At 36.1% G+C, this 14611-nt stretch overlaps 1 protein-coding gene across 4 annotated transcripts in view; it reads right to left on the bottom strand.

Annotated features, from left to right (window-relative positions):
* The window catches only part of LOC144433543 (uncharacterized), a 105800-nt gene that overhangs the window by 38686 nt on the left and 52503 nt on the right, over positions 1–14611 (bottom strand). For 3 of the 4 annotated variants that reach the window (XM_078121854.1, XM_078121855.1, XM_078121856.1), the window contains 7 exons: positions 11830–12102; positions 9327–9573; positions 8536–8603; positions 7899–8037; positions 1429–1595; positions 663–814; positions 192–430 (listed from right to left, as the gene is read on the bottom strand). In XM_078121854.1, coding sequence (XP_077977980.1) covers positions 192–430; positions 663–814; positions 1429–1595; positions 7899–8037; positions 8536–8603; positions 9327–9573; positions 11830–12102 — 1285 coding nt within the window. Of the gene's footprint in view, positions 1–185; positions 431–662; positions 815–1428; positions 1596–3702; positions 6238–7898; positions 8038–8535; positions 8604–9326; positions 9574–11829; positions 12103–14611 lie in introns of all 4 variants that reach the window. The other variant, XM_078121853.1, reaches the window with a different exon arrangement.

Below are 14611 nucleotides of genomic sequence, written 5' to 3'. Positions count from 1 at the left end.
ACTCAACTTATTCAGTTTGGGTTCAAATGCAGTCAATCATATTGTAACCATGAAAAAAAACAAAAGACAATTTTATATAGGAGAAAATTCATGAGTAGTTCAGTGCTTACGTTTCTTCTTTTTTTAAAACTTTTTTTAAATTTTGTCTTCCCTATTGGACAAAATGATAAATATTGAGATTTCACATTTACCTTTAGGTGTATCATCAGCCTTTTGTTGCATAGCATCATCATCAGGTCGATCGGAACCAACACCACTTTCTCTCTCTAATGACACAGCGCCCTCTACAACATCGCCCTCTATGGCAGCTCTAGCTTGTTCCATCATGGCAGCTAACTTTTTGTTGATCTTCTCTTCTGTTGAAATGGCAGTTCGGGCTGATTCACTCAATATTCTCAGGAGATGATCATTAGTACGCTGCATTGCATCCCTAGATAAAAAAAATATCAAATTCTAACAAACTTCCCTGGTGAAAAGTAAATATGTAAACACTACAAACTGATATGAGTAAAGTAGAAATCCTGGATTGGGTGAATCCATTTGACTAAGAGGGATAAATATAATTATCTGAGATTGAGGGGTGGATTGGATGGATTCAGTTAACTGATATTGAGGGGTAAATTGGGTGAATCCATTTGACAGAGTGATAGAGACATAATTACCTTTCTGTGTTAAGTCTCTCCAGATCTGACCTGAGCATTGCTAATAAATTATCACCTTCCTCTGTTTCTCTATCTCTCCTGTTCATAATAGTATCATATTTCTCAGCATCATTCTTCAACCTGTCCTCAAACTTACTGATGTCTGCCCTCAGCTGTTAACAAATGGAGAATAACATTTGTCAAGTTAGTTTACACTTACTATAAAATATATAATACTTCAAACAGTAAATTACTGCTAAGTCAGCAATACTGAGATGTTTCCATATCAAATAGTCAGTGGCAATATTATGGGATACATATGTGAATGTTTTGTTTTTTGAAAATTGTGATTCAGTAAAATTGATAAAATCACTCACAAAACAAAGTGACATGTGCATATACTTCTATGTCATCAGCTCACCTTTGTGCCAGGTTTGAACAAAACTGACCAACAAATATTTGATATATATGGCATACATATGGACATATAGATGTACTCACAAACATATTTTCTACAGCAACACTCAATAACTAGTTTTGAGTTTGTTGAATAAACCAAGATCAGTCCAACTATAGAGAATGCACACTTCATGTGGAGACTAGAACTTGAGGACATAGATATGAGTTCGATATAAAATGATAAGAACTTGCTCCCAATGAGGTTGAATTTAAAACCTTTTATTTCTACATTTCAGTCCTATACAAAGGACCTTCGTCAGGAATAACTAGTCACATTTATAGAGTATATAGACTACATTGCATTCATCACAAACCATAAACTGCTTACCTTTTCTACTTCTTCACGTTCATTCTGTAGTTGAACTTGCAGGTTTTCATTATCTTGTTGTACTCGTTTCAACTCAGCTTCATGTTCTTTGGCTAAACTTTCAAACGCTGCTTCTGAATCAGCAATTAACTGTTGCTGTTTCTGTGAACTCAGTGTGTCAATTTCACCTGTAAAACAATAACAAGTTACTTCCTGAAACCATAATTACCGACAACATTGTCAGTGAATTCACCATAGGAATAGGAAAATGGATAGCATGAACGGATATATGCAAGTTGCAATGGAGAGCTGTACATGCACACATGAAGTGAAACATTTATACATGAATTGGACAACACACACATGAACCTTGATTCAAGCAAAAACATAAGTACGTACATTACAAGATATTGGACATCATAACAACATTTGAAACCATGCATTATTTGTATTATACATGTACATCATTTATTATGTGATTAATGTTGGTTGCATTCATCATTTTTATATGATTAATTTCAACCTTAAAACCATTAGGGTTCATGTTTTCATTGCAATGTAATGAAATATATTAATTATATTAACGACAACATGAGTCTAAAAATACACAAAATTTTAATACATTGACAACAGAAAACTAACATATACACATACATAAAACAATAAAACTCACAGAATATGGAAAAAATGCACATACAGATACAAAACAATGGCAGAAGCAATGGATCATGCAAAATGTAATGAACATGGACCTGATATGTTATACCCTTGAGAGCACTCTTTACCATGGACTGAAACTTTTAACCAAACCCAAATTATTTCTTAGTGAACCACTGAATAAATAGTTTATGATTGTTTGACAAAATGCTCATGAAAATATTACTACTAATGTAGATAAGTATACAACATGCAAACATTAGAATCATTATTATAATAAATAAGTACTTTTGAAACTTTTCAAAATGTTAAGTAGCGCCCTCTAGTGGCTGTTGTTTTGACTTGTGATGGCACTTTCCAGTGGGGAGACAGGTAATGATCAATGTGGTGTAGTCTCTGACCACAATCTGGCATGTATCTGGAATTACAGTGTGTGGTGTTCAATATCTCAAACATAAGTGGTCAAAGTACTTGGCAGTTGCGTTATGCTTTTTTTATTGAGGTGATACATAATTTAAAAAACACAATTCATCTAAATAGTGGTAGCTTGAACATCACTTGAACCCCACACTAAAGTGCCATCATACACTCTAAAAAAAGAACAACTGCTATAGAGACACTAACAACTCATATGATGAGAACTGATGCTCTAGTAATATGATCACTGGGTTATGTGTTAAAAGTTACATGTAGCATTCTAGTATCAAGGTGTAAGCTGTGACAATGCCAGGGTTGGGGAGCTCTCTAAAACATAAACTATTTGTTTTTGGGAAAGATGTGGGATTTTGCACAAAGGTATAGTACAATGAGCAGGGAAAGATACACATCAAGTATATATGTATGTGTATGAGGGGAGTAACGTTCAAAGTTACAGATATGCTGGTGGGGATTTTACTGGTGTGCAGATGTATACGGTTATGCTAGGTAAGATTGATAGGCATTTGCAGGTGATATACATGTAGTTTTGGGTATGTACGGAGAGATCAATGCATTTATAAACATGTGGGGAAATATGTGGAGGGAAATGTGTTCAGGGATTGTAACATTATGAGTGAACAATGTGACACTTACAAGAATACTGTACAAAGATATGGTCTATACTTTCCCAGGTACATGGGGAGGAATGTCAGCACTAACTGGGTAAATGTTAAATGCATTATGCAATATTGGCAGGGTGTAGGGGTATATATATTTAGGCACCTGTGGGCATGTAGGGGTAACCAAGGCATGTAGGAGTATGCAGGTTAGAATCTAGGAAATTACAGGTTAATAGTTAAAACCAGACCATGGAAAGTATTACACAACATTAAACACTGGCAGTCCTTGTCCCCACTATGCAATGAATGACTGCAACATGGGTCTGGTAGGGCTATCACGATATTGACAATAAACATAACAAAACATACAAAGATCTCAACATAACAATACAATACAAAGTTAAGTACACATTCAAAAAGTCTGAAACTTTACTACAACACTTTGAGATAAAGAGTGACAAAACAATATCATACCCAATAATTACTAAAACAAACAAACAAACAAACATGGAAAACTGTTTTTTCACAGTTGGTGATTGGTTAATATCATCACCTTGGTCTACTACTACAGGTGGCAACAGCTGTTCATGCAAATTCTTACCTTTGACCTGATCATATTCAGCCTGTAGTGATTGTCTGAGCACAGCTACATCTTCTTGTTTCAGTCTTTCATACTCTGCTTCAATTTCCTCCACTGTCTGTTTCAATTTCTCTTCGAATTCAACCTTCAAGTGTTCAATTTCATCTTTGTGTTTTTTCTTCATTGTTTCCATCTCCTCTTTCTTGCCTTTTTCCAACATTTCTAAGTCAATGGCATGATCTTCCTGCATTTTTTTCTGAAGATCAATGATTTCTTGTCGATGGACTTCCTCAAGATCTGATCTTGCTGCATCAATCTCTCTCTGTGTATCCATATTAATGGCCTGAAGTTGATCTTCATACTTCACTTTCACATTCTCTACTTCCTTTTTAACTTGCTCTGTGTATGTTTTACTTAACTCTGCTATTTCTTTGTCGTGTTTTTCCAGAAAAGCCTTCAGACTTTCAGAATCATTTTCATCAAGCTTCTGTTGTAGATCTTGAATCTGCTCTGCATGTTCAACATCAAGGGCTTCTCTGAGTGTTATCTTAGCAGCTTCAAGGTCATGTCGGTGGGCAGCTTCAAGTTCATCCGTCATGGCTCGGAACTTCTCCATGTGGGATGCGATTAATTCTTCTCGCACCTTCTCTTGTTGGAATTCAAGTTCTTTTATGTGTTGTACTTTAAGATTTTCAATCTCATGTTTGTACAGCTCCCCAGCATCGACAGCTGACCGTAACTTTTCAAGTTCTTCAATCTTTTCCACTTCCAGTTTTTCCTTTTCTTTGTTCAGCGTCTGTACAAGTTCAACTTTAAGATTTTCTATTTCTCTGTTATGCAAACCTTTGAGCATCTCAATTTCATTTTGATGTTGTAATTTAAGTGCCTCTCTGCCATGCATAATTTCTCTTTCGTGAACGTCTTTCATAGCAGCGATTTCTTTTTCTTGATCTTCTACAAACTTGTCCATCATATTTTGATGGTCCTTGACAAAAGTGGTTTGTAAACTGTGCATTTCTTTGGCTTGTGAATCTTGCATAGTCTGGGTAAGTTCATCAAATTCCTGAGTCATAGTATTTTTAAGTAGCTCTATTTGGCTATCGTATTGCGCTTGTAAATTTGCTCTCATTATTTGCAGTTCAGGGGATTCCCCTGTTTCTAAACTCTCTTTGAGCTTGTTATATTTCTCTTTTTCAGCATCAAGTAGTTCTTCGAGATTTCTCATCTCCTTGTTATGTTTACCTTGAAGTTCATTACTAAGTTTCTCTTTTTCATCACCTGCCTTCTGTTCAAGCTCCCTTCTAAGTTTTTCTAAGTTTTCCTCCATCTCAGTAAACATCTTTTCTTCTACTGACTGAATCAGCTGTTGTGATTTACTTTCAAATTCCCTTGCCTTGTCCATATCTAGCTGCATTTTCATGATTTGTACCTGCTGTGCATTCTCAATTGCCAGCTCTGCTCTAATATGTGATACTTCTTCTAGGAGTTTCTCATCCAATTTTATGTTTAGTTGTTCAATCCTTTCCTCATGTTCTTGTTCACATTGGGCTTTGATTCTCTTTGCTTCAATCTGTTTCTGTATTTTAAATTCAGCTTGAAGTGCTTCTTTTTCCATTCTGAATTCATGTACTAGCTCTTCTTGTATTTGCAGGAGCTCTTCTTTTTTAGCAAACTCCATTTCACTCTTGACGTTTTCGATCTCCTTTTCTACCTGCCTAGCAGCATCAGTAGCACATTCAAGTCTAAGTCTTGTGATCTCCTTGGTATTGTTCTCCCTCATTTTTTCTTCCATCTTATCAAGTTCTTCAAGATGTGCAATCTGTTGCCTGGATAATTCCTTGGAATGTCTATCATTAATTTCATCTTTCGCTGCTTTCATTTCCCATGCTGCTTTCAATTCCATGGACGATCGTACCCTATCGACCTCAGCTGAATGTTCACTCTCCAGCTCTCGTTTCATTTTCTCTAGATCATTCCTGTACTTGTCCCTTAGGTTGGATTCTGTAACTTGTCTGAACTGTTCCTCCATTTCAGACTCTTTTGGTGGAGACCTCGGTGGTGTGCTCTCTGCATCAGATATAGATATCTGAGTCAATGTAGTATATTGCTGTGGTCTAGTCAAAGCAGATATTTCAAAACTTTCTTCCATCTCTGAACCACTTGTATGTCTCTCCCTCTCACTCTCTTCATATCTGGCTTGTAACCTCTCCACTTCCTCAGACCAGTGTCTTTCATTTTCTTCCAATTTAAGTTCAAAATAAGTTCTGATTTTCTCCACTTCCTGTGAGTGCTCTAGTTCTGCCTTCTTCTTTTGCTTGGGTAGTTCTTGTCTCAAAGCCTCCACTTCTTCCAACAAGGCCTCATGTTCATCTCTATCAACTTCATCCACCTTTGCTTTCAAGACGTCCAGTTCTTCTAAGTACTTTTGTTCTCTCTCTGCATATTCCTCTTTCAGTTCTGCTAGTTCTGTTTCCAAGGCAACACTACTTGCTCTCATATGAGTCTGCACCTCAAGTAGTTGTTGCTCATGGATTCTCTCTAAGTTTTGTTTCATGGCTAAACACAATCATAAACGTACATGGAAATAGAAACAAATCTGTAAGAACCTATCCCAGCATGTCGTTGAGGGCAGTATATAACTGTACCATCAGTGTTTTAATTGAGGGGAGCATACACGCAGAGGAACCAAAGAACCCATCCCAGTTTTATCATTGAGGGCAGTATACATAGGAGAAACCCATCCCTGGGTTTTTCATTGTGGGCAGTACACAATATTTACTGTACTTATCCTGGTAAGTCATGTGATGCTAAAAGTCAGAACCTGAAATTATGTTTTGAGGTTAAAGTGACACAACTTAATAAATCTAAGAAATGTACTAATTGAGTGATAACATGAGCATTTCCACTTCTTGTTGTATCATTATTCTTATTCTCAAAATAAACAGAAAGAAATAGTTGAATCCGGGATTTGTCACAACCTGAAAATTCGTGTTAACTAGCTATAAATAAAAAGAACAAAAGGTGCACTTTCAAGTATAAAATCTTATATTCATTGATATTTTACTGAATACAGAGGAAGGTTTATTTCATTTTCAACAGACTTTACATAATATAATCTGGCTATTATTTGACACTAAGAATGGCACATAACATTAGCAAGACCTTTTACCAGGATGAGTACAGACCGTGAAACTCTTCCTGACTGATTCTGTGTGATACCACAGTTCTAACAACTGTCCTGTATAATCAGTCCATTGATCACAAAATCAATAACCTTCCCTATAATTCTCATTGTTTTTTTACACCTTACCAACATTACTGCAGTCCAAACAGTATTCACTTTCATCCATGAAATTTTGCACCTCGCCATTAACTACCCCTTTCTCATGGTGAGAAACAAAATAATATGATTTGAGCGGTCCATCCAACCATGAGACTGTGAAATACTGTTGTGTTGGTGGTGCTCATAAAATCTAGGATATGCTAAAAGTGTGGGGTCTAGATAATAGGAACTCCATCAACAACCATATCTTACAGTTTATCCAACCATCAAACCTTCACAACCGTTTGCCAAACCTTCACAAATTCAAAATCACAACCCTTCCCAAACCACACAAGTTCAAAATAACAAACCCTCTCTGCAATTCCACAAGTTCAAAATCACAACCCTCCCCAAACCCCCACCAACCAGACCAAAATACATGTACACTGTTGGACAAGGACTGAAATTATGTCTGATGATATTTCATTGAATTGTAATGTTGGACAGTCTAGTTGTGCTTGTGGGAGGTGTGCACGTGTGATTACTTGTAAATAAAACAATTTGTGATGGTTGTCAGTGTGTGTAAATTAACAAAACAAACATAATGTATATATTAAGAGTGTACCAATGAGATACGTGTCTGTGACTGAAGCTTTAGTAAAAATGCTTGATTGAAAATATTATGGACATTGGTTAATTTGAAGGGATTATTCAGTAATCATACAATGGATTGGCTAGTCAATGTATATTGAATAATCTATCACTTTTGGAAGATTTTCAGAAAGTTTTTTTTAAAACAAATGTTGAAGCCTTTGATATGAATACATGCAGAGCAATCTATGAGATGGAACCATTCATTGCATTATAGTGATATATATTTCACCATGACCTCTCATGACTTTCCTTTCCTTGCTTCCCTTGGCTATCAAATCTCACTTCTTCTGTCTGTACTTACCCTCAGCTTGTTCTAAAACTCTCTGTCTCTCGCCTAGTAGAGACTCTACATCAGACTTCTGTTCTTCTCCATCTCTCTCCTGGACATTCATCTGTGATTGTAAGGCACTCAGTTGATCTTCATGTTCTTTTGTAAGGTTCTATATAGATCAATTATAATAAACACAAACAATTACAAGTCTTTTAGAGTAAACATAAACAATTACAGGAGTAAACATAAACAGGAGTAAACATAAACAATTATAACAAGAGTGAACAATATAAACATTAAGTTACAACAAAAGTAAACAATATACAAAAACAATTGCAACAATAGTAAACAAGAAATATATTTAATGAGAGCAACAAGACAAAACACTGCCAAGTCCTTTGGCTATAAAATATCAGGCAGAAATGGACAGATGGACAGACAGACAGACAGACAGACAGACAGACAGACCATATAAGTTTTCCCCTGTGGGTGCTAAATACTCAATCATGTTTCCACAAGGTAAAATTCAACATTTAGACTCTGGGGTATTCTAAGGAATACTCATGCAGACAACAAAGAGTCATGTATGTTCTTACAAGTGTAAAACTGTTAACTTTTCATGCTATGATAAAGACTGTCTCATCAAAGGCATAGATATCCAACTCACCTCTATTGCTCTTTGATGTTTTTCCATCATATTTTGAATCTCTTTCTGTGACTTTTGTTCTTCATCATCTGAAAGTCAAATCAAACACATAGTTTACATTTTGAGACAAAGATTTCACGAGTTCCTATCATGATGAATGTCTTTCACATCACTTTCACATCACTTTCACTATCTTGTACAGTTTGTACCATCACCAGGATCAGTGTGCCCTCTGATGATAGCTAATTTTTGTTGTTGTGAGTCAAAATAATTTTAAAAAAGGCATTTCTTGTGAGTCACCACATAGTAAGAGATAGGAGAACACCAAATTTTGGTGCGTCACTCGAAATTGTGTGCGTCAGTGGCGCATCAAATTGACTTAGAGGGCACACTAACCAGGATACAAGAGGCACATATCTACTATTTTAAGCATTTAGTTGAAATCATTGTGATGAATATTTTCTAGCTGAATGAAAACAAGTATAGCGGAATAATACAATTACACCTCTTCAAGAATACTTTATGAAAAATTGGGAAAAAATAATGTTGATTTTGAACATTTGGACTTATATTTCAATCACTGCAGAACTAACGAAATAGATGCAAAGTTGTTGAGATGTAGAATGACCAGGGTATAAAACCAATACTTTATTGTTCAAAAACGTTCAACCTGGTTTGCAATTTGCATAATTTGACCTGTACTGCACACAGTTCAAAATTTGTATATTTTTATTTCTGGGATGATCAACGAGATCAAGTCCCATTTACAAGCTCCTCAACCAACATAAAATACCACAATTTATTCAACTTACTTCTTATTGTCTCCTTTTCTTTCTCATACTCTTCCTTCAGATCTTCTAGTCTCTCTGTCCATTCTAACTGTAGCTGGTTTGTTAGCCGTGCCATTTCATTCTTATGAGATTCCGTCAGACTCTCTCTAAGATCAGCGACAGCCTTGGCTTTCTGGTGTTCTAGTTCTGCCATGATTACCTCTATTCTACCAGCATTGGTTTGTTCCATGGTAATCTTCAAAGCTTCCAGGTGCAACTTCCTCTCATGCTGCAGTGAAAAAAAACAAACAATCATACAAGAATTTATATATCTATACATAATTTGTTAAGCTGAGAGCTTGTGACTGCAAACTGAGACCATGACATGTAGGTGGAGGGTTTATGCTGAGACCAGGGCATTTTTCTCTAATTGTGATGTCAGTATACACTCCTTACATGCTACTTTTGATGAACAGAGCAATCACTTTTCATAGGTACTAAAGAATGAAAATAAAACCCAGTAGAAATACACTGAATCTAAGTTCAACTTGCACAGCAAGCAATAAATCCAAGTATTAAAGACAAGGTAATTCAGTGTTAATTCATTCCATATGATGAGGTACATTAACTATGACTGATTACGTACATGGGGCAAGTTATCAATCCGATGAACGTGAGAAACAGCTTGCGACAAGTCACAGAATATCCGACATGTTGAATTCCTTGCAACACATCTGGTGATGTCACAAGTCCCTGCGATTATGTGACAGTGCGTACACGAAGCAATTTGTTGTATGCGATGTGTGTTGCTCACTGAATTGCCTTGTGTAACTTGGCCTTATGCATGCCAAAATATTAACTTTTAATAATATGCACTGAGACATAATGATATAACACTACCATCTCATCACCTATCAAAATAAGCAGTCTCCTACTGTAACAATGATATCAAACACCAGCATTTCAATGGTATTTACAGTGTTATGAAAAATATGGCACCTTCTTTATACACATACAAACACTTAGCAAGGGATACCGACATTCACTGATTTCCTGGTGTTACACAGAAGGGGCATTTGGGGAAAATTTCATGTTGTCCTACACATCTACTCAGAAAGTGAGAAAGGGGAAACCTCTAAAATAGCCTGGGGGATGGTAAGTAGATTTAACCAGCTTACTACTGTAATACAAACACTGAACAGTGCTAATCAGGTATTGAGTGAACTGTCTGATGTAACCTCTGTTACACAAATTGAAGTTGATGACACTGGGTGGGTGGGCATCTTTCACAAGTTGTGAGAACACTACCTGCATTGTGGGTGTGGTTAGATAACATTTTCTAATGCAAGTGATGTGTTATGGATGTTACTAAAGAAATAAAGAAATAAAGAAATAAATTTTTCATGTCTTATTTTGTACAAATGTATACTGTTACACCATTTTCCTATGGGGTATTAATAAACTATCATCAATTTTGAGCTGAATTTTTAATATTAATTCACAAATATTGATCACATCTCTTATGTAAGTTTTAGAAAAAATAGCTATTTTTTTCAAATATACAAGAATTTGATGGCTCAGAATTTTGGTTTGGTTATTGTATGCAGGATACTGGTCCATAGTGTAGAAGCAGATAACACTGTAATATGAACACTCTTTCTCAGGAAATTAAATATTCACTGAAAAGTTTTTCACTTATTAGAGACCCCAACTACTTTGTTCAATCTCTGATTTCATGTGATGTGAAAGTATTTTGAATAAGGAGTTGTTGGTTTGTTTGGGTTTTTTGGGGGTTTTTTTTTTGGGGGGGAGACAAATTAGAAAAAGTGCAAATAAATTTCCAGCAAAAATACAGTATGCATGTGATGAAGTCAAAACTATCTTGTTTCTTTTGTTTCAGTAAAGTTTGGCAATTGTCCAAACCCAAGTAAGTGCAAGCTAAAGAAATAGAGGAACTCTTAAAGTAAACTTTACACAAACAACTCTCCTAAAAACTGAGATGAGACCTGTCAACAAAATTGAAAAGTTCAACAAATTACCAATGATGCTTCAACTAATCTATTATATTGTTGATACCAAGGGATGCTATTGATTTCCAATAAAACACAAAAAAGCCTGACCAATTTGTGTTCTGGAAGAATGATCATGGTAGGATGTACTCAGTTTCATGAACAGTTGAGCAGTAATGCACCTAATGATTGCCTATTGTTAACAACAGTTTGCATAACTCACAATGATTTGCTTGTATCTCACAAACCTTTCTAATACTTTGCAATGTATTACCATGTGAACCACTATCTGATTGTAAGTAAGGTTTAAATCATTCCTGAGGTACAATGGTAACTTAATAATTGAGATATTTTTGTATTGCTTGCTATAGTACATGTAGTCTTATAAGAAGACAGACAATCAGCATTCTCTTTCATGAGACTGTTCCGAAATCTGTGAAAAAAATTTCTTCAAAGTGTATATATTTCCATTACTATTATCAATATCACCATTTTCAAAACATTTTCAAAACATTTTCAAAATAGATTTCACTTACTTCAGCATCAATTTTAAGTAGTCTGATTTCCTCCTGGTGATTCTCTTCTATCTTAACTCTCATCTGATCAAAGATGTCCTGGTGTTTGCCATCCATTTCGTTTCTCAGCGCGTCCATTTCTTTCATGTGTTGTTCCTTCATTTCAAGGAGTTCTCTTTGTCTTTCCCTCTCATTGACTGACTTCACCGTGCCCAACTGATGCTGTCGCTCTACATTCAGGTCTTCCTGAAGTCTTTGCATTTGACCTTCGAACTCTGCCCTCAACGAGTCAAGCTGTAACAGTCACCATGACAACACAATTAGTAAACAGGGAGCTTTCATTTGATTATTACATGAAATTGACCCTTACGGGTAATGACACAGACCATGTCAGCATTGAATACTTTTGTTGATTTTCAATTTGAGATCACTTTTATTACTTTAGACAAAAACTTGGAATAAACCACATTATATGGGGATGCCAATGTTCAATACTATTTAGATTTGGAATGGGCCATTTTGTACGGTTGGTGTGCACTAATCACTTTTAATTATAAAATTTACCATGGGGGGAGGGGGTGGCTATGTAAGATGTAATTTTTTTCCCATCACCAACATTTGTAATGTTGCAAATATACAACTGGCCTAGATACAATTTCCAACATCTTAGATTTGAGTTCATTGTTCTCACATATTTGAAAGATTCCCAGTATTACAAAAAACAGAGATTACAGGGTTTAAACTAATTGACTAATGGAAAGTTACAGATGCCCAGCCTAGTTGGTCATATTTCATAACATATCCATAAATGTAGAACTGCTGTGCTTGGTTGTAAGTACATTACTGATTGGTTGGTTTGTGGCCAGTATTTGATCCTAAGCAAACCAAAACTTCCCTAGTTCAGCCAACATGATTCGAACACAACACAGTATGATAAGAGGATGGAAATAGACTCTAAGTGGCCGTATATTGGGTAAACCAATCTAACATTTGAAATGAAACTAGGCATCATGTACTATTAAAGTTTTTAAATTAAAACTTGATCTAAAAGGATATTGGCGAGTTCAAGTTACATGAACTTTGAATGAAATCACTTTAGTTCTATTACTTGTACATTGGCTATAAGAATTGAGTATCTAATTAATGAGAAACATACATCATTGTAGGGGAAATTGACATTGACATGTTTGGACCACCTGCTGCATGTACGTCCTTAAAGTTAAAGTCAACTAATATTAGGGCAGGCAAACTTTCAGCAAACTAAGATAGACACGAAACTATTGTTGTTGGATGTGATACACTGATAGATTACATAAGTGGATGATAGTGGTGCCTTGGTTATGTGGAAATAATTTCCTGTAATCAAGGTAGAGTAAATACTTGAAGTCCCTAAAAATGTATTTGGGAAGATCAGAAAAGTCAGAAAAGTAAATTGTTGCTTGTGTAGTCATATAACCTAAGAAAAACTTAAGAAAAATTTTCTACATGAGATGCTGCCCTAATGACAGTGTATTTACATTAATTTGAATAATGGTACCCTAAATGCATTGCCATGGATACCACATGCAAAAGAAATGTAATCAATGTGCATGCACAGAAAAGACAAACCACATGTCTATCATGAAAATTGAAAATAAAATATGTACCAAGTACAATCCAGTTCTACTAAGACACACACCAAACTGAATACTACTACTAAGACTAACATAAAATAAGACGTACTGCAGGGGTGGGGGGCAACCAAATCCATGCAGTTCACTGTTAAGATAACTAACAAACCTTTGAGGAGGCTAATTCCACTTTAATTCCATCTGGAAGCCAACTAACAACTAAACCTTCACTTATACTTTCCAACCCTACAAGTTGTAACACTTTACTCTTGTGCATCTGTATGAACAATAAATATTACACAGTGACCAGCTAGTCTACCATCATCAACACAGTGACCAGCTAGTCTACCATCATCAACACAATGACCAGCTAGTCAACCATCATCAACACAGTGACCAGCTAGTCAACCATCATCAACACAATGACCAGCTAGTCTACCATCATCAACACAATGACCAGCTAGTCAACCATCATCAACACAATGACCAGCTAGTCTACCATCATCAACACAATGACCAGCTAGTCTACCATCATCAACACAATGACCAGCTAGTCTACCATCATCAACACAATGACCAGCTAGTCTACCATCATCAACACAATGACCAGCTAGTCTACCATCATCAACACGATGACCAGCTAGTCAACCATCATCACCACGGTGACCAGCTAGTCTACCATCATCAACACAATTAACAGCTAGTCTACCATCATCAACACAATGACCAGCTAGTCTACCATCATCACCACGGTGACCAGCGAGTCAACCATCATCAACACAATGACCAGCTAGTCTACCATCATCAACACGATGACCAGCTAGTCTACCATCATCAACATGATGACCAGCTAGTCTACCATCATCACCACGGTGACCAGCGAGTCAACCATCATCAACACAATGACCAGCTGATCAACCATCATCAACACAATGACCAGCTAGTCAACCATCATCACCACGGTGACCAGCGAGTCAACCATCATCATCAACCATCATCAACAATAACAACCACATACTATAGATGGTGTACAGCTGGTTGTTTCAGTCAGACTCTTACAACTACTAGCTGTTGTCAACTAGCATTATGACCAGCAACCACATATAGTAAATTATATAGTGTCCACTGAGCTAGTAAACCACAAACCATAAATGGCATAAAGTTGGTTATCAACGAGTGTTTATACCAGGTCA

Source organism: Glandiceps talaboti, chromosome 4 (genome assembly GCF_964340395.1).
Source record: "Glandiceps talaboti chromosome 4, keGlaTala1.1, whole genome shotgun sequence".
NCBI lineage: Eukaryota > Metazoa > Hemichordata > Enteropneusta > Spengelidae > Glandiceps > Glandiceps talaboti.
The sequence above is the reverse complement of the archived record's forward strand: the minus strand, read 5'-3'. Positions and strand labels throughout refer to the sequence as shown.